The sequence below is a fragment of the Rhea pennata genome, chromosome 5 (genome assembly GCF_028389875.1).
Source record: "Rhea pennata isolate bPtePen1 chromosome 5, bPtePen1.pri, whole genome shotgun sequence".
Classification (NCBI taxonomy): Eukaryota; Metazoa; Chordata; class Aves; order Rheiformes; family Rheidae; genus Rhea; species Rhea pennata.
Window position 1 is genome coordinate 11,176,347 of NC_084667.1, and position 24,611 is coordinate 11,200,957.

Consider the following 24,611-nt stretch of genomic DNA (forward strand, 5'->3'; position numbering starts at 1 on the left):
TGAAAGAGTATTTCATATGCCCTTCCAGTCCAATCTGGAAGGAAAATCTTGTCTTTGTTGCTGGGCTTGGTATTAGTGTACACATACAAGGATCTACCACATACTCTCAAAGTTGAACCACCACAGTTGTATCACTGATCTGGATGAACTCCAGAACTGGCCAGTTGTGGCAATGCTCTCTATCCCTTAGAAAATAAAATGAAGAACACAGACAAAGAATTTAACAATTTTATTAAAAATTGTACCAGTTATTAGAAAAAAAATCCAAGTATTAAAGTATTAAAAAGCACCAAAGAAAGAAAGCACAAAGCAAATATACTGTACAGATACAAAAAAGGAGCACTGCCCAGTCACCATTGGTACAGGCAGGAGTCCTGGAGGCACACAACCGGGATAAACAAAATGCTACATTCTCACTGGGTCTCAGTCCATGGCAAAGAGGATGTGTGCACTTCAGGACTAATCCAGACAGAGGTCTCACAGGAGAGCATCGGGTTTACTTCTGCAGCAGGATGGTATAATATATTTACTGTGGGAAAACTCTTTATTGAGGGTATGGAAAGTTCATTAAGTACACTGCAAATTCTACCTCTCCTTACCCCTTTGCTTTTCCAAATGAAGAACTCCAAAGTTAGAAAACAAAAAACAAACAAATCTATCTCATAAAAGTACAAAATTCACATAGGACGGTGAGGCAGAAAATGTGAATCCACATTTCACAGTATTCCCATCAGTAAATTTTACCTAGAAACAGTGCTACATCCTTGATACCACTGAAGAGAGAAGACAGCAAGGTACATGATTAATTTTACTAAAGAAACAATCTAGATGCTCAATATCCAATTCGGTGGCAGGATTTTCAAATGTACCTAGTGGAAACAGGCACACAAATCCCTTGGGCTGTTTCAACAGTTTCCTACTAGAAGTTTAACTTCTGACATTTATTTAAGACAGTGACTGTCTTCTTTACATGACACCAGTCTCTTCCCCCTTTTTGTCATCAAATTTTCCTCTCATAAAAGCAATCAAAACTGGAGCTGAGGAATCTATGACGATGCTCTCCTGGAGCTGTGTCCAGGAGCTCCTGGGACACTCCTTTAGATTTAAGAATAACTCTATACATGCAACATTTTCATAATGGATTTTAAAAACATTCTAAGAATCTACCCTTCCCACCCCTCCATTCCCCAAAGGCAGCAAAGAGTCTGAAGACAGAACTGAAACATGGCTTTAAAAAACAGTCCACAGACAGTAGGTTTCACTTCCCAGAAACCAACTTCCAGCATGGGATTCACAGGAAGAGACCCTCCTTTCTGTGGCTGGGAGGGGGGGGAGGCACATGGAAGAGAGAAGGGGTGGGGGATGTCAGACTGCATTCAGTTTAAAAACACACACCCACATACACACACAAACACGCATGCATGCACGCACGCACACACAATTACATTCCAGTGCATTTGATGTGTTTGGTCTTTTCTGCTTTTCTTGTGGAGGAGAACTAAGTTGTGTACCACCTGTGTGAACACATGCAAACCAAAGAAACAGAGACCACTGAAGTCTTTAGGAACTGTAAAAGATTGTCCTATGATCTTTTATCAATTCCTTGAGGTATTTCTTCTTTCTAAAAAAAATTAAAGGCAACACGTAGGCATTTCTGAAAACAATGACCACAATTGCCAGTTTGAAAGAGACTCATTTGAGCAATGTTATTGAAAACCCTTTTTGTCAAACTATGCTAATACTCTATAGTACTTGGTCCATAAGCAGAGCTCCCATGAATGTGAATGGGCGTTACACGGTCCCTTTATTTATAATCTCCCAGTAAATATAGCTAGTAAGACAAGGCAAGACCTCCGCATTTCTGCATTCTTGCTCAGCTCCTAGCATACCTGCTAAGAGCACTCCATATTTTTCTCTTTAAAGATGCCCTCAAAAGTATACCATCCGACACATCCCAGTCTCGCCATTCCTATAGCTTCAAGAGAGATAGGGATTAGGACCAGTAGAGGGAGGATGGAATTAATTTTACAGGGTCGACAGACTCACACTGCAACTTAACTGCCTCAAGCAATTTTCTTTTCTTTTTCAAAAAAAGTTTAAAAAGCTTCTTCCTAGTCTACCAAGGGGAAGAATCTGCAGTTTCCCAGAATAGTGCCAAGTTCTGGTGACTACTGTGGAGCAACTTGAGGGCTGAAGTACTCTCATGTGCACATCTCATAACCAATCCAGGCTTGAACAGATAAAGCTGCCAGCCAGTAGAAAGTAGTCTTTGCAATCATCCTTCCTACATCAAGAAGGGCTGGGTTCCTCTCCTCTATCCTCCTGTTGACACATAGCTCCAAAGCAAAGGCTGATAGGGAAGTTTCTTTCTAGTAAGACTCTTCTAATAAGAGTTTAGCCAACAAACATTTAATACTAAGCGGCTATTTCAACTTGTAAAAGAAAGGCAGACTTGGTACTACAGGAAAGTGGTTTGCAGTGGAATATGCAAAACCCTTATAAACCAATAAAATCCTGGAAACTGAGATGTGTGATCAGTTATGCAGGACTTCAGTGCTACCAGAGACCTTGGGAGAAGTCTACAGTCCCTATGCAGATCCCTGTATCCCAGATGGCAACCCTATCTATGCAAATCCATTTTCTTCTCTGCCTTTGTTGTATCCTACTTTCGGCAATTTGCAGCTATTCCTGGGCAGTCACTTTGTGATTACTGGCTCAGCTTTCAAGAATTGCAGGAAACAAAAGTAAAACTAACTATTCCCTACTAGCACCAGGCTTACTGGATCCAGGGATGGGCTGGGTTACAAGATACTTGACAGGGTGGGAAATGATATAGAAATGAACTTTCACTGAGAACTCTCTCAAGGAGAGCTGAGGTCTGAAGCTGTTTTGGAGATCTGGGAAAGGAAAGCAAGATATTTCAGCACTGCCGGTGCCATCAGCAGCAACTCAAGCTGTTCTTAAGAATGGCTCATTAAAAACAGGAATTTGTTTTAGGAGAAAGATCCTACTGTTCTCACTAAATTGTAGTTAGTTCTACACCACAGAGAGGAACAGTATCCCATTCTTTTCATGAAGACAAACTAATAATGAAAAATTTGAGCATTCTCCTTCCCTTACAGGATTCAAACCACGTTCATCAGAACTGCTTCCCCAAACAATCTACTTATATCTGTAGCCACATCGTAACAGGTATTCTGAGAGGAAGATTTCCTCAGTGCACGCTGAGGGGCCCTACCAACATGGGATGGGTGACAAATACATGGGTGATGTGCATCTATGTATTTGTTGATAAACATGTGAAATCTACTCTAGATATTCTCCATTCTCTAGAGAAGACAGAAATGTCTGGCCAGGTGAGAAGGAAAAATCTTCACAAGTACTCAACATTTCCTCAAGTAGGTGAATTGTGTGTATGAAGTAACTCCTTTTTCCTTAAGTGAATAACCAGTCTGCTCTTCAAAATCTACATGAAGCAGGATAAGACTTTTGGGCTGACAGAGTATATTTCCTTTCTCCAAGATAGGCAGATATGGAATAAAATTAAAATATATTATCAGTGGTTGTAAATCTCTGGCAACAGTAACCACCACACATATTGCAGGAAGTCAGTCTTTGTCTAGAATTAGCTTTATGTCTCCAATGAAGTATTGTTGTTCGTGGAGATTTTAACTTGAGACCCTGGAATGAACAATTTTGATAAGCCTGTTGTTCCACTGGGAAATACGGACTTGAAAAGATGTCTCTCTCACTGAAACAAATGATTCTGGTCAGGTAGCCAACATGACTGCAGAACAATTTCAGGTATTTGTTTTTCCAAGTTGAGAAAAGACTTGTCCTAGATAAACTGGTAGGGTCACAACACCAGCCAGTGCCAAAACCAGACATATCTTCCCAGCTTACCCACCTACAGAACATGCCAAGCCTTATTTGCACTTGGATTTAGCTAGCCTGTTTGGCAATCAAGTCAAGTGGAAGGGGAAGGGGAAAGCTCACAATAGTTTTCAAGTGTCAGATGCACTTGCTGAATCTCTCTTACTTTGCTGCGCTACTACGATATAGCTTTGATCTGCTGGTCTGTGACTGCATCTCATGAAAGGTCCCTGCCAACCAAAAGGAAAATGCAAGCATCATGTCCCAGAGGATGCTATACTGGCAGACAGCATTGCTGCACTCCTACCCGAACCTCAGCAGGTCCACTCCTGCCTCATTAACAGCTTTCACGTTAGCCAAATGTCCTCCATTTAGAGAGTTATCTTTTAAACATCCAGCTTCCAGGGGGTCCCCAGTTCAGTCTCTCCTTGCACTACCACTCAGGCTTCTCCCTTCTTTAAATCTCTGTTCTCCAGTGAACAGCATTTACTCCAAGTAGACTGTGCAAAGCAAGGTATGGAAAGCCTGATCTCTGTAAACATGTGCAGAGAGTGGCTTCCCATAGTGCAGCAACAAAGTCAACAACAGGTACCACTTGTGTCCCTCTGGGTAACTCTGTAGTGCACATGCTTAAAGAAACAATACAAAACCAAAAATTGTTCGTCCCTCTCCCTCTAAAAAGCGCCCCCCCCTAAAACCTGACCCCTAACATATAACTTCAGATTAATTTATATGAATTCTCAATAATCCTGGACAAACTATCACCCTAGCTAGAAAAACAACATAGAGGGGTAAAACAAACTCTCATTATGCTGAAAGACAGTGGTTGAACATATGCAAATGAAAAAAGCTTTGGGACCTGTCTCAGGGAGCTAAAGCTCTTTTTGCCACAGTAAAGCAGGATGCAAGTTAAGAAAATGAGGCTGGGACAAAGGGAGAAAGTTCAAATATAACTGTGTTCAGCAAATTGTTACCAGACACTACAGTGCAATCATGAGATTATACAAAAAAATGAAAAAGAATTAGAGGACATGCAGGAGGGGTGGAAGAGAAAGCACATGTGCAAGTAAACTACTCTTCCCATACAATAATGCTTATTTTTCCAGAGTAGACTAAGAGCAGAAGAATTCTTCAATACCTGAAGTTGACATTTGTAGCAGTACTGAACAGTAGTTCTCTGGACAGAACTTTAAGCTAGTTTTATAATCTGAGATTTACAACAAGTTGCAGTGGAAATACAGAAACTCTCTGAAGAATATAAAAGATGTGTTGCTTTACTAGTAATATTTTATCCAAGTTGTCACTGGGTTTGTCAATTAACAATATTTAAGGCTACACAGAAGTATTTCATTTGGCAGGTAATTCTCCCGTGCTGTGCTCTAATAGTGTCAGTCATACAGACAAACATCTGAGCAGATAAAAACCAGAAACCCTTAGATGATCTCACTTGAAGTAGTATTACTGCTGCTGGTCAATATACGTTTACAGCAGCCTCCAAATACTACTTAGTAGAGTAATGGACAGATTGCTGGTACAGTGTACATGTCAAACTAGTTGCTAATTAATTTCCCTGTCAAATTCTGAAACAAATATCAGATGCCTGGGACCTAAGCCTTCCTGACCAATCACATTATAGTAATAGAAAACAAAACAAAACAAACACCCATCATAAAACTAATAAAAAATATACATTAGCATTGTAGGACATTGATGCTTGAGTCTTATTTCATGGTTTTCAGCTCCATGCTGGCTTACAGGCACAGCGATCAACTGAACTGGAAGCAATTGCAGACACTGAATAGCCACCAGTAACTCCAAGCAGGGTGCTGAAGAATGTTCTTATAGAAACAATTTTGTCCATTTGGGGCAATGAGAAAGAACAATCTCGTGAGAGATCCACAGCTAGTGCTCAATGGAAAGATTTAAGAGATCAATTATCTTTGTGATGTTTTCTCACAAAAGATCCAAGAAAATAAGCAGTAATCCATGCAGAAAACAAGCAAGCAACCTGCTGGATATAAGCTACTTGAATGTTATTGTTGCTAAAAAGAACTGTCTTCATGGAGGAACCAAGCATCTCTACTCTGGAAGATACCCAAAGTACGTTTAGAGTCATCAATCACAGACATCCTTTCCAACTAGCAGCCAAATGACAAACTCCTACACTAACAGCAGAGGAAGCTGTTAGTCTAATACCTGCCTCTCTTGCACAGAGGTTACCAGCACGGGGAACCAGCAGCAAGCGTTACCAAACACACCCACATTCTAACTTTCCTTCAACAGTGTTGGACAAGAGCTTCCTGCCTCGTGAGGCAGCAAGCAGCAAAGAAGAGTCCATAAAAACCCCAAATTTGAAGGTGAGTATAAGAATTTCACAGAGTCCTCGCATCCGGCCAGCAGTGTGCATGTCTCTCCCCCGGACCAGTGTTTGTTCAGTGCTCCCTGCAGACTGGATGTGGCCTAAAACAGGTGGCGAAGCTCACCTCTGCCCAGTGTGGTTCCTGTTCGCCTCCACATTTAAGGCCAAGTTGTGCAGAAAGAGAAAAAGCTGCCACCACACTTGATTTCTGTTCTGCTGATGCTGTAGAGGAGAATAGTTGAAACAAAGTTATTTATATTTCTAAAATTGCAACATACCACTTCTCTTTTCCAAAAACAATTCAGTTACACTTTTCAAGAGCAGACACTTTAATCCCATCAGCATATCAGAGGGGTGCACAGAGGGATGAGGGGAGAGAGGGAAATGATAAGTTCTCCAGAAATAATTGTAGCTCTAACATTACAAAAAGAAAAGAGCAGACCCTTTATGCATTGTGCACAAGAGGATTAAACTTTTTTTTTTTGCTTGTAGGATTTTGCAGAGTTTAGCCAAGTGCTGTTTTTAATCAGATTGGCTTCTGAGCCTTTCAAAAGCCCCAGCTGCATGAACAAACAACCTTTTTTTTAAAAAAAAGCCCCCCTTCACCCCAAAAGTAAAAAAAAAAAAAAAAAAAAAAAAAAGAAAAGAAAGAAAAAAAAAGAAAAGAAAAAAAAGAAAAAGAAAGAAAAAGAAATATAACTGGTGATCCATCTGTAAGTGATTTGACACCATGAAGGTCAAAGGGTTAATCTTCAATTTAAACCACACTGCTGAGACAGCAAAAGTCTGATTTCATCTAGTACAAGAAAACACATTCGTGCACACACACACTCCCCCACCCTCCCCCCACCACATTTTCCTTCCCAGCATCTCCAAGATAATACTGCCCTTTTTATAGCCACTTTTGACAGTAAGCCATAAATAATCAGCCTTGGAGCCCTTTCCTATTGACTGGAGCCAATTAAACCTTAAGCAAGAACATACTTGAAAACACACAAAAAACCAAAACCAAGAGGTTATTTCAGGTCCCATTGTCAAAGAAGAAACATGGGAGTTGAGTTTCAGGGGGACACCAGACTATATTATGCAGCCTTTGGGCAAGGACACTGTTCCTTCTTTTGTTATATGTAATCACCTCTGTAAAAGTGGCTCCTATTATCCCCCTACCTTCCCGCACTTTAATGGCATCTCATGCAAACAGGTGGGTTTCTCTTTACACTGCCCCAGCTGGGATACTATTTCACCTCAATAACCAGCCCTCAATTAGAAGCCTGTCTTTGTTTTCTCATCCAGAATTCCATATTTGCTAAGCAGGACTGATCACTTCTGGAAAACAAAACAAAACAGCCCCAATTCCTCCCTCCCCTCCAAATCCCCAGCAGACAAGGAAACAGAAGACTGGCTTCCAACAACTTTGTCTCAGTGCACAGGAGTTTGTAACAGAGCACTGAAGCACGTTATATGAACAAGATGTTTCAACTTAGATTAGCCCAACAGGGCAGAACTGCGTGATTGCAAGGCATTCTTCATATAATCATGAAAGAGAGATTTGCAACTGTAGCTAGTATACTGGAGATGCCTCAATGGACAGCTCTCCAAAGCTTTCCCAAATATCCATTGCATGATGTTCGCATTTCAGCACAAGTAGATCTGAGCCGTTTGAATCAAAAGTACACACAAAATAGGGTTCAGAAAGCCTGTGTTAACTCACATCTTAGCAATGTTCATTCTTTTTCCTCTCAAGACTTAAAAGTTGTCTTCTGGATTTAGAATATTTCACACATCTAACCACACATCTCAACATCACTGAGCATAACCCACAGACAGGAACTCTAGAGCCTCCTATCTTTTATTTCAGAATATCCAGTTCCTGGGTTCAGTCTGCACTGATTGTCTATACATTGCTAGGTTTATATATACATATATACACATGTATGCATGCATATAAATAGGTACAAATACATACAAATACACATACACAGAGCATTGCTAAGTCCGTATGTTAAAGCAATCTTTTACAACTATTCCCTTGGCCTGGGTTATAAAAACCTAAATTGATCTCAAAAAGCAAGATTTTTTTGTTTTCCTGTTCACCTCTTAACCAGTCTTGTCCTTCTTTGTCAAACTCCAGAGATTCTTCTCTCTTCTCCTCAGAGCCACATTTCCAAACCTGCTTGAACATGCATGTGCAACCACAATGGCTCAATGAAATCTAGATACTGTGTTTTTATCAAGCTATTACAGCTCAAGCTGAATGCTCTTTAAATAGAAACCTTCAGGGTAGCATGTGAGCACAATACCTACTTCTAGGCAGTTTCCACAAATAGCAAACTATGCAAGGAGTGCACAGTGGACATGCACACTACAGATGTTGCTTTCACAGATTATTTCCTTCCATTGACATCCAAAATGGTAACTAAGTGTCTTAAAGGGAATTAGTATGTAAGTGTAAAAGGAAATGTAAAAGGGTGTTTCAACATTTTTTTTTAATCTAAGAGGTAAAATTGAAATATATTGCAATTTAACTGGTGGCCCCTCTTCAACAGAAGTTCTCAGGGAAATTTATAAAAAGTATTAATTTGAGGGCAGAAAAGAGGGGATGTGTTAATCTGACTTCTGACAAAAGAACAAATGCATATTTCAAAAAGAATTCCTGCACTAATATTCCACTTCACATAGGAGACTGCTTTGAGCTTCTCACACATTACAACAGATTTCTAAATGATATCTCTGTCCTTCCCTCTCCTCAAGTTTTCAAGAAGAACTCAGAAATAAAGAATTACAAGTGTTTCACTGTGATAAGTAAACAAAGTCATGTTGAGAGAACAAGGTAGAAGGATAAAGCTCCTCCTCTTCCTGTGTTTTGGGGGAGAAGAGGTTTTGGGGTTTGTTTTTGTTTTGTAAATGAGAGATTTAGATACCTTCTTTTGGGGGAGTCACAAACCTGCAAGTGAATCACTGGGATACAGCATCACAAGTACTAAGAAAACAAACTCCAAAGATATTTTCATTTTAGTTCAAACTCTATTGTGCCTACAGGTAACCAGCAAGCCAAAGGCAGATTTAAGTTTTATTTCTAGACCATAGAGCTTCTATTTTCCTGGGTCCATGTTCGTTCAACATTTCCTTCCTCCAGCTGTAGTTCCGCAAACATTCACTGGCTTGCATACCGAAGAGCCTATTCTCACCGTCTTCTCCTCACCCTAGCATTAGAAAGTGATCTAGAACAAAAAAATGGTCCAAGCCATAACTAATATGGCAAAAACGTTATCTTTACTATTGATCATGTCATCCTGATCCATCTGATTCATGTCATCTTGCAATCAAAATAATGCTTCTGGCAGCAGAACAGAAAGGCAGGCAGGCAGCAAACAAGCACAAGACTGCTTCCTTCAATGGAAAGCCTAGCTAGCAGGGTTCGCAGAATCATGGCTTTACTTCAGGGCTGATTTGCTTTCTGTGGCACTAATTCAGTGTGGGACAAGAGCTACAGAATGGAAATTGCAGATAATCTTTGCAATAGAGATAAACAATTTACAGAAAGAACTATCCAAGCCTGAAACAGTCCTTTTTGCAAGTTTCAGCAGCTTTTCCCTAGATATGCCCCTGCTAAGACCAAAATACACAAATATCTCAATATTTAAATAATTAATTAATTCAGCTGCCAGGAAGTATGGAAAACCCAGGAGAACGACTCCATGAATTCTGTATCTCATTTTTCAGATGTGATGAGTTCCAAGTCAATTCTTGCAGTGTTCAATGACTCAACCAGCATGACTATTGTGGCACACGTTTATATTTTTCCTAAGCTTTACTATGCTGACTTATCCCTCACCAAAACAATTCAACCCTCAGACTCACTGTTGCAGAGAAGTGTCAGAGATGAACATTTTCAACCTCCCTGAGATAGCAGAGTGAATATTCTGAACCTCCTTTTCCTAGAAGGAAAGGAGCCTCTTTGGCCCTCTACCCTAACCGTGACTAAAGCAGACTGGAGTTGTGAATACAGTAAGTCAGCACAAAGCTGGAAACACATAAACCATTTCCTATTGCAGCTGCTGCTTTTTAAAGGGGATATCCTTAAGCGACTGTCTGTCTAAGATGCGAGGACAAATGCTTCAGTGAGTCACAAAAAAAAAAAAAAAAAAAAAAAAAAAAAAAAAGTTTTACAGAAAAAGTGTCCTATGCAACAACAATACATTAACAAAGCCTATTCCATGAACTGCAGTGATGAAAGCCATAATACAGATAAATGAATGCATAAAAAATAGCAAGAAACCTGCTGGAAGCAAATGGAGGAGGCACAAAGCTGACCTGAAGTTTATTCCCTCTTAGTAGTTAATTTTCCCAGTAAATGTTTCACACTAAGTATACAGATGCCCATCTGTCATACATCAAACAGCACTCCAAATGTCAAAAGCATTGTTACTCCTAACAAGCTCTTGAATGTGGTATTTTCAAGGAAATACTAGTAAAGGCAATACACACTTGAAGAAAATATTTATCCCTTTGACACAGCTCCTTGAATCTTTGAGCAAAAATGACTAGTAGATGAGCAGAATTAACTCTGTATCTGATAGAGAGGTGCCATAAATACCCCTCCTTAAAAATAAAGAGCGTGCTCATCATATAGACATACTGTATGTGGGTGTGGAACATTCCTATTGCAAACACAGAAACATGCACCTGTCAACCCTCTTTATTTCATGGGCAGCTTTTGACTTTGCTTCACGGTTTCCAGATGTTAAAGGTTCTGATCTTGTCATATCTTGAAGGATCAAAATATGGCTGTAAACGGCAATATTATAGCAAAAGAACACTGGCATGTGTGCACATAAAATCTCATTCTTTCTTTAACTACTGATATAAGCATTAGCAATAAGTTGTTGGGCTCTTACTTATTTACTGCAAACAAAAAAAAATACTTGCACACCAGGAGCAGTTGCTGACTCACTGTTGAAAGCTGTTTTGGCTGCCAGGTGGCTGGAGGCATATTGTGCTACCATAAAATATGCTTCAGTTCAGAAAGAGTGGAAAGTCACAGCCCTCAGGGCAGCTGAGGTCACACAAGGTGTCCCCAGCTGGAGAAAGAAATGCAGGCAAATACAAGTCTTTCCAGCTGCAGTGCCTAATGACCAAAGAATAACGCAAATGTAAAATAAGTAGGAAAACAAGGAGATAGTAGCAGAGAGCAACTGAAAAGGGAGTTAAGCAGCAAGATTTCTCACGCAGAAAGGAGGACAAGGATCCTGCTCAAGAACCTTGATCCCTGTGACTCGCAAACCACACGGCTCTGTTATGCAGAACCAAATTTGCGGTAGCAGGAGAAGCTGTCACAAGTAGCGTTTCCTTCCCTAAAGCCTCAGTTAGGCTTTACGAAACGAGATAGCCGGCGCGTGGGGGTGGGGGTGTGTGCGCGGGGGGATTATACAAAAATGGGCGCAGAGAAATCCAGAAAGGAGAGATTCAGGGTGCAGGAAACGGGAAACACGTGAAACCAATTTACGAGGCTCCCCGGGGCCAAGGCAGCAGCACTGACCGTCCCCGCAGAGGGGAGCTGGCCGAGCCGCCAGCAGCCCCGTTCAGGGCCCCGGCGCGGCCGCGGCCGCAGCCGAGCAGGTGAGCCCTTTCTCAGCTTCCTTGCAGCTCACAAACAAACTGGCAGCCCGCGCTGCCGCCTTCCTCCTCGGCCTGGGCCTGCAGGAAGCGGGAGCAGACAGACGCCATGGCAACAGCCAGCTGACTGCGGCCTGGGAAGGGCAGCTCCCGGCCAGCGCTTTCCCAGGCCCACAGGGCTTCCCCTCGCCCACGCTCCGGAGGGCACGGGGAGTTATTTTCCACTGGGGGCCGGGGGGGGGGGGGGGGGGGAAGAGGAGGGTAAATACGAGCCTTGTATTTCCATACAACCACAGGTGCTTTTGCTTTCTTCCCCCGGGCAAGATCCTCTCCCCCATCGTTTGGGGGAGGCGAGGGGGAAGAGCTCACCCGAAAGGATGGACACCTTCGGTCTGCCCCCTTCCCCAGCCAAGCCGGGGTGGGAAGGGAGAAGGTCCCCCGCCCCGCAGGCACGCACCCCTGCCCGCGCTCACTGTCCCCGGCAGGAAGCGGAGGCAGATTTATTTACTCAGCACTTAAACCGACTGTGAGTAAGAACTAATACTGCTGTTTTACAGCCTTATTTATAACCTAATCTGCATGCACGTCTGGGACAAACTGAGCTGTATTTCCGACTGATTCCAGCAAGGAGCACGAGCACGGAGGTGCTCCATGAACCCGAGCGACTGAGGTGTACCTCAGGTTTCTGGTTAACCTAGAACTCCCAGGAGTTTTGCAGGGAAAATCCCAGGGTGGAGGTGGGCAGGGGAGGCCAAGGAGGCACAAGGCCACGGTCCGGGCGCAGCACTGGCGGGCTCCAAGGGCAGCTGCAGGCAGGTGCAGTGCTGGAGCCCGCGGGCAAGGCAGCTTCTCATCAGCAGTTCTGATGACTCAGAGGCTAAATTTAGAGAGCGATATAAACACAGCAGCCGCAGCGCAAACACTGCCCAGCAGATCCCTTCTCACGCACAGCGCTCTGAATCCTCCCCGCTCGGTGAAGACAGCGTGCCCTTCGGCGGCTCTCTCCCCTCCACCGTAAGGGCTTTTCAGCGGGTCGCTGAAGGTGCGAGTTCCCCATCACCCACATCTTGTGACACGTTACATCAGACGACCTAATCAGGGTTAGCAGAAGTTGCCTCACCGCTTTTATTTTTAGATTGTTATTCTTTCTGCTATGGTGTGGTCCTCAAAGTTTCCTTTGCCACTGGCAAGGGTAGCTACCAAAAAAAAAAAAGAAGAGACATTATAAAAGGCTAGCAGGACATTCCTCTTCAATGGCTTCAGACAAAAGAGGGCTCTGCAGTTGGACACTCACTTTCCTGCCTTTCCACCATAAAATTTGAGTAAAATACAAACACACACATGCCTCTCCATAAATAATCATTCCAAACATCTCATCAAACCCGAGAGATGGCCGTATCTTAACGAGATCAACCAATCTAAGCAGAGGACTGCAGGCAGAATGACTGGGTTCCAATCAGTGATCACTGCATGGTCTCAGACATTTCCTAGTCTCCACTGCCTTTTCTTTTTTTTTTTTTTTTTTTAAAAGGATATTACTGCAATTATTTCTTAAATAGAAAACCAACTGTGACACGGAGCTACAAGTAAAAAGCACACTGCCACTGTCCTAGCTAGCATGGTGCTCTGGGAGTCAAGGATTTGCAATAGACTGAAACATAGGGATTTTAGAGGAAAATAAGCAGCACTAAGTTATCTATATCACTGAATGATATTGCAGGTAATGTTAGAAATACTGTAAATCAATTCACTGTATCACTTGTACTGTCCCAAAGAATTATTTCATAATTTTTTGCTCTTGATATTTTAAGGTTGTAGCCCCCTTCCCCAAAACATTTCAGTCCATCATTTCCTGCCAAGTGAAGGATTCACAGCAGTCAGTTACAGTAACTCTTATGTCTCTCCCATCACCAGGCTCCTTTATCCTCTGACCACTTCTTCTACCAGACCAGAGCAGGAAGCCTTTTTTTTTTTTTTTTTTTTTTTTTTTTTTTTTAAACACACACACATTGCCCCCTATTTTAGAGAGGGGACAATGGCATTAAAATCTTTTGTCTGCTGAAGGTGGGGAGAAGAAGAATAGATTAGGCTGACAGGAAAGTTTTGTGGTTTTTAGTAAACAAATACGTAATGGTTGTACTGCGTCATTTAGCCCTGCCTCCAAGGGTGAGTGGCCTTATGTTGCTGCTTGAAGAAAAGCAAAGACAGAGCAAGTATATGCAAGAGCTCCCCCTAATACTCTTTCAGCATTTAAGCTTAGGACTTCCTGAGCCAGTTGAGGTTTCTACCTATTGAGTGATCCTTCCATGGCCAGAAATTTGTCCAGATTCCCCTTGAAGCCAGCTAAAGTGCTGGCACACACAATATCCCTTGGAAAGGGGTTCCACAGATCTACCTATTACACAAAAATTACCTCATTTACATTTAACTGGCTCCTACTAGCTTAACTTGATTTTTGCCTAGTTGTTGTACACCAGGAGAAGTGAGCCTATCCACCTCCTTCATGCCACGTTTGATCTGTTTAATATTTCTATCATATCCTCCTTGCTTTACATCTTTTTCAGGCTTAAGAATCCCATCTCATTCATTCGTTTCTTATATGGAAGTTTTCTCTGAACCTTTTCCAGTTCTGCTGTATCATTTTTGGAGAAAGGGAACGAGAAGTGCACGTAATAGTCAAGATATGGGAAATATACAGTGGCATAATTATATTCTTGTTCTCCACTTCTTCTCGCAGCATTTCAAAGAATATTGTTTCAGATCAGACTTGAATTTGGCTCAGCAAGTTTCTATTAATCTGGTTGTCAGGTACTCAGCTCCACAGCTAGTAAGAAATCTGCCTCTACTTCCTCATATCAAGATCCTGATTCCACTGTGTGATGTCCTCAATTTCCTATGAACACACCATTCCCTGAGCCTGAGATCACAACCCCATAGTCCTGCAAGCACTTTTCTCCACATCTACATCTCCCCAACCTCATATCCACCTTATCTTTTGCCCTCCCAATAGGGCTTCTAAATCCATCTTCTGACCTACTCATAGAACTCTCAACCTGGCACTTTCTTCCTTGCCATGTTCCTGCATCATCAGCCAGAAATTCAAGTTGTACACCAACTGGCACCCCACAGACAGTGCAGCCAAACAGGAGATCCACTGCTTTGCACAGCAGCAGCTGGGACCAACAAACAATCTAACAGCAGAGATTTTGCTGTAATGCGCTTACTGACTCAGGAAATAAATGGATGAAAGCACTTAAGTCTCAAAGAGACTGCAGGTACATATAAAGTTAGGAATTGCTGCTGTCATAGGTTCAGCTGCAGGACAATTTGGGAATCTCTGCATTACCTTATTAGGAAGCTTTTCTGAATATTTTTCTAAAATATAAAGTCAGCATGAAGGACAGTTTCCAGCAAACAATTCCAGTTAAAAAGCTTCATGAGAAAGATTCCCTGGATGTCCTAAGTGCCTACAATGCAGAAAGCCTGATGGAGTCTGGGATAAGCGATTCACATGTAGTGCTGTGCACCCATTGCCCCAGACTGAGAACTCTTTGACAACTTACACACTGGCACTGCTGCATAAGCGGAAGTGTCTCGGAGGAGGCCTCAATAATTCTCATGAGAGACAGAGGGGGAAAAATATGCAAAATGTAACCAGTTTCACTTTCAGAGGAAAACAATTTTTCCTTCTGGACATTTTCAGTGTTATTAACTGAAAGCAAATGGGTACATTTCTAATAGTTTGTCCACAACTGATGTGAATATAGGCATTCAGACTCTGCACACTGCTTGGACCATCACACAATGACAGCAAGGGGGTTATTTGTTGAACAGAGCAGGGAATTTCCAGAAACAAACACTTTTCTATAGCTAGACTCATGGTTTCTTTTTGAGCATGGTCAGCATATCTAAATCAACTGCAGGATTCCTGATGCGCTGGAAAGGGGCTTTGTTGTTGTTTGTAATGCACTTATTTACTCAAGAAAGCTCAGTTCTGATTCAGCATCTGGTTCTTATTGAGCCTCAGCTTTTTTTAAACTAAGCTTTCCAGATGGGTTGACTGAAGCACAAGGAGGTCAAGAGACTTGTCTGAGGTCATGCAGCAAGTCAGTGGCTCCGCTTGGACTGCAGCCCAGAACTGTTCAAGGCTACCACTCCTTAGCTCTTAAAGAGACAATTTTATCCCCTGCAAAGTGATCTTATCGTTGTGAAGAAGATATTTGATAAAACTGGTCCCCTCAAATCTGCAGCATGCTTAAAAAAAGTTGTTTTATTTGGAAAAGAGCTGTAGTGTTCCAGTGTCTTAATGGAGCAAACTGAACTAACGGGTGTGATACTAACATACAGTCTGATTTACCTCACTTTACATATAAACTGTGTGCTCCTACAGGAGCTTTGCACTACAGCTGCTGTCTCTTGTTTTCTATTCATGTCCCATCTAGCAGTTCGTCCGATCACAAAACACATTCAGCACAAGTTAAAGTCCCTTCTCAAGGCGAAAGAACTCATACGCACTCAGGACCTAAGGAGGAGCTCAAGCACTTGTTCTCATGGCCTTGAGAAGTAGGGCACAGACAGCACATTGCAGCTGACTGACCAAATACCGTAAGCTCAGCTCCAGCCTCTGTAACCACAGAGGGCATCTTTAAGCTCAGTTATAGGCTACAATACAGCAAGCACTTCATACAGAGGGCACATAGATGCCATGGCAAGCCCAACCTTCCCTCTAACAGGGCATACTTGCTCCAACTCAAGCAAGATGCGATTGGTATAAGGTTCTTCCTCAGGAAGCCTGGTTTGGCTGTACCTTTGTTTTCTACAGGTAGGTAAAGAAGGTGGTGTGGAGGGCATATTGCCAGAAGCTACACAGTCAGGTAAGAGGTACTAAAGAGCTGGAGCTAACATAGATTGGTCCCACATGTCATTCTGTGGAGCCCCTTACAAATTGGACTAACATGTAGCAGACTCTGCTACTTCACAATGCAGAGCTTTGCTCAAGTCTTTCTGATAGTAAGTTATCTATTAAAGATAGTAAGTTAAGTAAGGTACCTTAAAGATTAAAGCCACAGAATGCTAGGGAATGTTGCATTATTGTTCTAGCACTGTTCTAAGAATAAAAATGCCAGGTTTTAAGTTACTGTATTCTGTTTAATAAATTAATAGGAAATGAAACCCTGAAAATGGTGTACATGCCAAAAGTGAGCATAGGTGCAGCCAACTTTCTCGTTCTTACAAGATACATACCCAAAAAATCTTTTGCATGGCCAAGAACCACAAAATAAATACCACATAGCTCAGGGAGCCCAGGGAAGAGATAACAGTGACTCTCTAGGGTTCCCTATGTGGGATGGGGTTAGACTGGGTGTGCAGCTGGGTCCAATGACAACTTGGTGACGTCAGCCTGAGTAGCCACTGCCTGCTCAGTTCCTCTTGAAGCCAGGGATGTACAGTAACCAGCAGCTTTGTGTCAACATAGCCCTGCTGCTGCTGCAGGGCAGGCACCATACCTGAACTGCTGGAGAGCTTCATAGAACAAGAGCCATGTGAGGCAACTCTTGAGCTAGCTGAATGCACTAACCCAAAATTGAAAGACCTTCCTAACTACTACTGAAGGAGCACAGACTTTTTCTATTTACAGGTTCAAAGATAAAATATTTTGTAGGCTCCAAAAGGAGGCATAGCCCAGTGAGAACTAGCCTTGCTCTCTTCTCAGGACTTCACACGACCACACTGGTGTGACCAGCTTTGGTGGTATTTAAAAACTGATTCCAGACACCACTCTGGAAATGGTTGGTTTTGACCAAATGTTTGAGACAAGGAATGGGGCACTAACTTCTGAGATTAGTTTCACAGCAAGACAAATGACAGCCCAGTTTTCCATGTCTCAGGGATTACCCCTTCCAAACCACAACGCATTGTAAGCCAGTTCATGTGCCTCTAGAGGCAGACTGCTTCTTCAGCAAGAAGCTGAGAAGAGTCACTGAATGCAGGACAGGGGGGGCTTCTGCACATGAGATCTGTGCCAGAAGCCAAAGGAAATCCTTCATGTAGGGTTGAGAGAGAAGGGACTGGGCATGACAACAAAACGCTTCATGTGGAACAGTGCCTTGGACACTAATATGTGGCTCAGTATTCAGTTTCCCTGACAAACAAGAAAGAATCCTTTAACAGATCCAAATGCCAAGGCCTATCCCAGGGTCAGGCTGTGGAGAACCACTGGCTGAACTATTCCATCTTTGGGTTAAATTTGATTTTTTTCTTTTGTTTTTAAATTTAAATGGCTGAATGGCTCCCCCTCCTTTACAACTTGTTGCTCTTCCAGTTCAAACAAAGACAGCAGAGCTCCTCCTCTGCTGGCTGCAGGACTGGGTAGTGCAGGCGTTTGCTTTTGTTTACTAACTCTCCCACATGCTTGGCTGACACGCAATTCGCCTGGCCCGGCAGTCCTGGCTACAGTCCTGTGCGTGCTGCTCAGAGCCCCTGCAACACACACAGCTCAGCTGAGGCTGAGTGGCAGCAAAGAGCCAGACCAAGGGCAATTTTAGTGGGCCTTTTTGGGGGGCATTCTTGGATGCATTTCCCAGATATCAGACAGGTACGCTCCCCAGATGAAAGGGGTCAAGTTACAACCAGTTCCACAGCTTCACTTCAGGGCTCCTCACAGGGATGGTTAACCTTCCCTTTGCTGTGAGAATCTGGCTACACAGAGCGGAGCCTTCAGCTGTTGCTGGTGAAAAGGTAGCAGTGGGGGAAAGCCCATTCAACCAAATACAACATACATTAAAAAGATCATGGTAGATTGTAGTTTCTCAGATTTGTAGGATGGCATTCATAGCCCAAAACAACCTACATTTCTGCAGATAAATTTCCTGTTAAAGCTCCTTTAATCCTTCTGCTGCTTGAGAATGCCCAGCATTTCCAGAATCACAGAATTTCCTCGTATCTTTCATGTCACAAGAGAGCACTAAAACCCTGCCCAGCCACAAGCCATACTCTCTGACCAGGACAGAGTTCCTCACTTACCTTTGAGAAGAGCTGCAACAGAGCCCATAGTTAATAGAGTAACAAAGTCCAGAGCAATTCACTTAGAGTGAGAGCTTTCTGTCACTCTCTGAAGTCAGCAAGAGTGTCAGCTTCTTCACATGCAAGTGGGTACACACTTTCCTTGTGAGGTTTGCATAAAGTAGGAAAAAGGGCTCCTTGCTGCACTTCAACAATCTCTGCCAAACTGCCTAAGATGGGATTTCCATTTCTTCACTATTCAACAGCAGAAGGAGGGCAAGGAAGGAAGAATCAGGCTTTTAAGGAGTGTTGTTTTTGCTTTGTTTCTTTGAAGAGAACAGTTTCTTCTTTTTTAAAGAAAACAAAAACAAGATTCTGGTGTGTGGTTTTCAAACCTGATGGCATCTTACAGCTGTCTTTTGTTGTGAGGAAGTTAGTCACAAGTCTGAGAGACACTAGCTAGGTCTGTCTCAGAGAAGAGTTACTAGCAAGTCCAACATGATCTAAATACACTTCTCAACATTTGAGACTCCTACCCCTAGACAATATAGAGCATCAAAACAGACTCCGGGCTTCTTGCCATTGCTGAGATAAGGAGCTGAGATAAGCCAGAGAGGCCCACTTGTGCCACAGAAGAGAAGATGCTGAGAGTGAGGAGAGTAAAGAATGGAACATGTAACAGAAAGCCAGAAGGAGAGCCCTGGAGAAAGCTTCAGTGACCCTGTCACTGATCAACTGCAAGAGCTGGAATAGCAACCGCTGATGTCAAATGGGATACTTTGCCAAGCAGTAAATGCAACCCCACACATACTCTTCCCTCTATCCATCATTAGCAAGAGTCATAAATCTAGCATAAACAAAATACATAGTGAGACCCCAGACATTTTATTGCTGCCAGCAATCTGCTGCCTTAGACGACAGCCCGCTTAACTGATGCCTAGAGCCAGCCTTCTAGAGCACCATGCCAGGATAACTGACTCCCCATCTTCCCCTCCAAAAACACCCTACCCTTTGTATGTGGAGCCGGTGGAACTGGTCTGCAATGCACTGCAACTTCCGTGCAATCTGCACCTCAGCACGTGCTTCCCGCTGATCCTCCTGAGGCTCCTCTTGGAGACGTGGATCCAATGCAAAGCCAACTGGAGGAACATGTAAACGGTAACCAGCATTCCCTACAAAATAAAGAATAAAGGTAAGAGGAGTCATTCTTCCAGGACAAAAAATAACTTTTCAGAAGAGATTTTTTTTTTTACACTTCATGGGGGAAAGGGCTGCACATAACCCTAAATTTTTGACTCATTCAGCTTTTGAAGCCCAAACAATGACTATGTACTGTAAGCATGCAGTAAAATATTCACTCAGCTTTTAAGTAGTTTTATATTGATTAAGCAAAGCATTTCATTTCTTCCCACAATCAAACAGCTGGCAAGATCTTACACTCAGTTCTTTTTGCTTATTCATAGTTCAACCATGTGCTGAGATCTTTTTAACAGCAATTTTACCATTTTACAACATCTCTGCCTCAAGCAGCCTCCCATTAAAGGTTGCTCTGTCCTTTCTGTCAGGCTTTTCTCACTTCTATGGCATTCAGCGTGACAGATTTGAATTAAAGTTGAACCGGATACACAAAACTGAGTGGGGTCCCATCAGTTACTACTAAAACATTGGACAGACATCCAGCGCAAGAACAGACTTATTCATAAGTCTATTCATAAGTGTTACTTATCCAACAACCTTTACTCCAAGAAAGAGCCTAAGAGCTGTCCCATTAAGTGTAAACTTTTGCATTTTCCTCTCTCTGCTGAGAATTTCTAGGAGTCTTTTTATGCAGATGAGACAGTACAAGAGGTTAAGAAAACATATGCAAATGGCAGGATACAAGGTACAATGAGCACCTGAATGTCCATGAGTAAAAATAAAATGTGATAGAATAAAGCCAAAAAAAAAAAAAAAAAAAAAGAAGGGAATATCAAACACAGCAGAAGCAATAAGCCAGGTTCTCTCAGTGGGCAAGTAAAGGTAAAAAAATATAAGCTGTCTTCAGGGAGTAGGACAATAACAAAATAGCTGGAGTCCTTTAATTAAACACATTAATGAAAGGATCCTTGCTTGACTAGGGAAGTGCTAAATGGACAGTTTCCTATCTGCAAAGCTGGTGGCACTGGAGTGCTCTTACCATAGAAGAGTCTCCGGGGCTCTTCAGTGACTCCACAAGGCAACATAACATCCTGACTGGAAGAGGACGGGCTGAGTGTTTGAGTTGCCTTGTCCTGCTGCTCAGGATGCCTGCTACCGGGACCACAGCAGTGTGTGAGGGGGAATAGTTGAAACCTCCCCAGAAGGCAGCTGTAGGACTGGTTCTGTGTGAAAATGCCAGTTGCAGTCATCTCACCAGGCTGACCTGCAAGTCCAAAGTCATCAGAGTGAAACACGTCATCGTCCAGCCCATCCAGGCTAGAATAGTCCTCTTCCAGGTAGCTGGGGCGATCCATTGCTCCTGCAATAAAAGGATATTTGAGGAAACAACTAAGACAACAAGAATGCAACCCAGGAAAGAATGCCTTCTGCTCCAACAGGAAAACACAGCTCTTTCTTCCGTGTCTGCTTCCCTCCCAGTGCTGTCCATCTGCATGGGCAGAAGAGATGGGTGACTCAGCGATGAAGATCAGGGCTTTGAGGAAGTCCTGGAGCCCTGGGCCAGACAACATGGAAGTTACCAAGTGTCTAAGGCTCCACCCATGACTCCCATTCCACATCTAGTCACAATGAGGGAGCAACCACCTACCACAGCATGCAAAAACCGAACACACATTGTCTTAAACACCACCAACCCCAATCCCTCAAAGTGCCATGTGTCAGTCAGCTTCTTTGGCATTTGTTTTGCTTTAGTCTGCTGTGTTTGAACTCTGTGGAACCCCATTCATTTTTTCCCCATCTATTACTTATTGATGAAGTAAAGCTTTGTAATCACAAGGCCACAATGCCAGCCTTTCAAGAAACCCTAATGGTTGCAAAACTCACAAGAGCTGGCAAAGCTATTTTTGTCAAGCTCTCCATAACTTTTTCCCTGTATAAGGACCAGTTTTCCCTTCAAGTTCTTATTTCTGCTCTCACCTCAACTAATAAAATGTCCTAAACTTGTCAACTCAATTGATTCATTACCCCCTTTACCTCAAAGTAAGTCTGCATTATTGGTGCATCCCTATTACTAAAAAAGAAAAAAAAAAGTTTTTTGGTGTCAGTGCTTAAAGCAGAACTTCCATAGTTGTCACAGTGAACCCTCCCGAGCTCTGCTGCAGCACAAAGTTGGATAAAGAAGATGGTGGAGAGAAGGAAAAAAAAACCCATCACCAACAAAACCGTATTAAAACCTAAATCACAATTTCAGGGCTCTTTGCAAATGAACAGTAATTAGAAACAGATTTAACAAAGAAGCCATGACTCCCTTTACTTGTTACCTGTGCATCTAACCCAATTGGAAGACAGTCTCCTAAGAGATCCATCTCCAGGATTTCCACCCAGTTCCAAACAAGGCAGTGAAATTCAACTCTTCATGTCTCTTCCTTTATTCTGGTTTGCGAAGCATTTAACAGAACAGAAGACTAGCAAGAGGAATTTCAGGCCTGAAGGAGACATTAATAACGACTTTATAAGGTTGTGTTCAGTGCTCCCCTTGGTGCTCACATCTCCCCCCAAGTGAATAGTACTCACCCCACCAGCACATTAAAGGAGACACAGGGACTGAACAGTGCAAGAACTATTATGCAAGGCACTACTTCAGCTATTCAATTTATTGCCACTCAGCAGTTCACTCCAGCCCAGGCACAAGCCCCAAAGAAGAGTCTGCAGAACAGGACAGATACAAGCACCACAGCTGCTCCTGATCTGCTGGATGACAGTAGTGTTATCTTGGCATAGCCTTTTCTTCAGTGGCTTAAAGTAGCACACAGAGCTTAGAGACACAGGCATAACTCTTCTGCCATCTTTTCTGTCGGATCGCTCTCACCTGATAGAAAGGCAGCATGATAATGTATTTGTCTTTGCAGCAAGATTTGCCAGATCTCAGCTGTCAGAGCCCCACTGGGATGCATGCGTTCATTGCAATAGAGCACAACAGAGACACAGAGCTAAGAGGCAGACCAAATGCTTAAAAGATGGTCTAGAAAGCAAGTAGTCTAACTCTGCCTCTCGCAATAGTCACTTTATTCCAGAGCTCTTAGAGAACGCTCAAGAGTGTGCAGAAAGTAGTCTAAAGCATAACTTACCCTAAAATTTCATTAATTTCTTTCCATGATCTTAAAACGTAACTCATTCAAAGAGCCACGGAAAGTGCGAGATGGCGCTTTTCCTGCGGGAGGTACCGGGAACGAGCTGTGCTCCACAGGTCCGCGGGGCGCCGAAGCCCACGCGCGGGGGCCGGCGCGTCCTCGGCGCGCTTCCACCCGCAGCGCTGCCGCGAGAAAGCAAGAAACCCTCCCGGCTGAGGAAGCCGGCGCGGCGTCAATGAAATTCTTATACGCGGCGATCACATGCCTACTCTGACAAACGGAGGGGGCAGGAAAACCAGAGGGAGGGCTCAGCGCACACGTGCGTGCCAGCTTCCCAAAACAAAGCTGGCCGGTCTCACCCCGGGACCCAGCAGCCCTTTTAACTCCTCCGCTGCCTCTCCGCCGCCGGCTCCGGCACCGCAGAGTCGCTCCCACCTGAAGGGTTTAAACGCCGCTTTTCCGTCCGGGGGGAGGGGCAGGGCAGAAAGCTCAGCCCGACGGGGCGGCTCGGCACGGGAAGCGCCCTCGCTCGCGGCGCGCTTCCGAGCCACCACGCGTGTCCGGCACGGCGCACGTGAGCCGCCGCAGCGGAGAGCGGCTCCCAGGCGCGCAGCGTGCACCGAAGCTGCCGCCGCCACGTCGGTGCCGCCCCGCACTAACGCGGGAGCACCCGCCCCGGGGCGCCCCGCCTGCGCCGCGCCGAGCTCGCCCCGGCGCTGCCCGCGCAGGGACAGGTGCCGCGGCCCGAGCCGCCCCCGCCGCGCGCCCCGCGGGGGAGCCGCCTCCCCGCGGCGCTCCAAGCCGCGGGCTGCAGCGCACGGAGCGGCCGGCCGCGCACGGCCCCCGCCGCGCGGACAGAGCCCCGGGGCCGCGCGGCCCACGCACACGCGCGTCCGGGCCCCGCCGAGGGGGGGCCCCGGTGCAGGGTCGGGGGCGCCGCCCGGCACTCACCGGGAAGCGGGCCGGGCCGGGCCGGGCCGGGCGTCGCGCGGGGCCGGGGCGTCCCGGGAGCGGGAGCCGCCGCGGCGCCTCCTCGCCGCCAAACTGCCGCCGCGGCCCGGCGGCCCCCGAACAGCTGACGGGAGCCCCGCCCCCGCGCGTCACGCGCCGCGGCCCCGCCCCCCGCCCGCCCGCCGGCCAATGGCCAATGGCGCGGCGCCGAGGCGCTCCCCCCCTGCTCCGGCCCGGCGCGCGCGGCGGGGTCAGGGCGCGGGGAGCAACGGCCGCGGGGCGGGGCGGGACGGGGGCTCTGCCCGGGCACGGCCCGGCCCCGGCCCCGGCGCGGCTCCCGGCTGCGCGGCGGCCGGGCGTTGAGGCGGGGGAGCCGCCGGGGCCGCGGGCGGCGGGGCCGGGGCGGCCGCGGACTCGGTGACTTCAGGGGAAGCGCGAATCGCTGAGGCGCCTCGCGCCGCGCCGTCTGTTGGCGGTGCGAGCTTCAGTGAACGCAGGGCGAGGGGTAGGCGGCGGCGGGCGGTCAGTGCTTACCTGCCTTA

The 24,611-nt window shown here is 44.8% G+C and overlaps 1 protein-coding gene across 3 annotated transcripts; it reads right to left on the bottom strand.

Moving 5' to 3' along the window:
• Positions 1–237: 237 nt before the first annotated feature.
• Positions 238–24,129, bottom strand: BMF (Bcl2 modifying factor). 3 transcript variants are annotated; one of them, XM_062577643.1, is made up of 4 exons: positions 24,070–24,129; positions 21,027–21,347; positions 19,859–20,022; positions 238–6,454 (listed from the first exon to the last, which is right to left on the bottom strand). In XM_062577643.1, exons 2-4 carry the CDS (start codon positions 21,340–21,342, stop codon positions 6,353–6,355), a joined length of 582 nt encoding a protein of 193 aa, XP_062433627.1. In that variant the 5' UTR covers positions 21,343–21,347; positions 24,070–24,129; the 3' UTR covers positions 238–6,352. The 3 variants fall into 3 exon arrangements, with proteins under 3 accessions (XP_062433627.1, XP_062433626.1, XP_062433628.1); XM_062577642.1 differs by lacking the exon at positions 24,070–24,129 and adding an exon at positions 22,309–22,461; XM_062577644.1 differs by lacking the exons at positions 238–6,454; positions 24,070–24,129 and adding exons at positions 12,944–13,044; positions 22,309–22,461.
• Between the last annotated feature and the right edge of the window lie 482 nt (positions 24,130–24,611).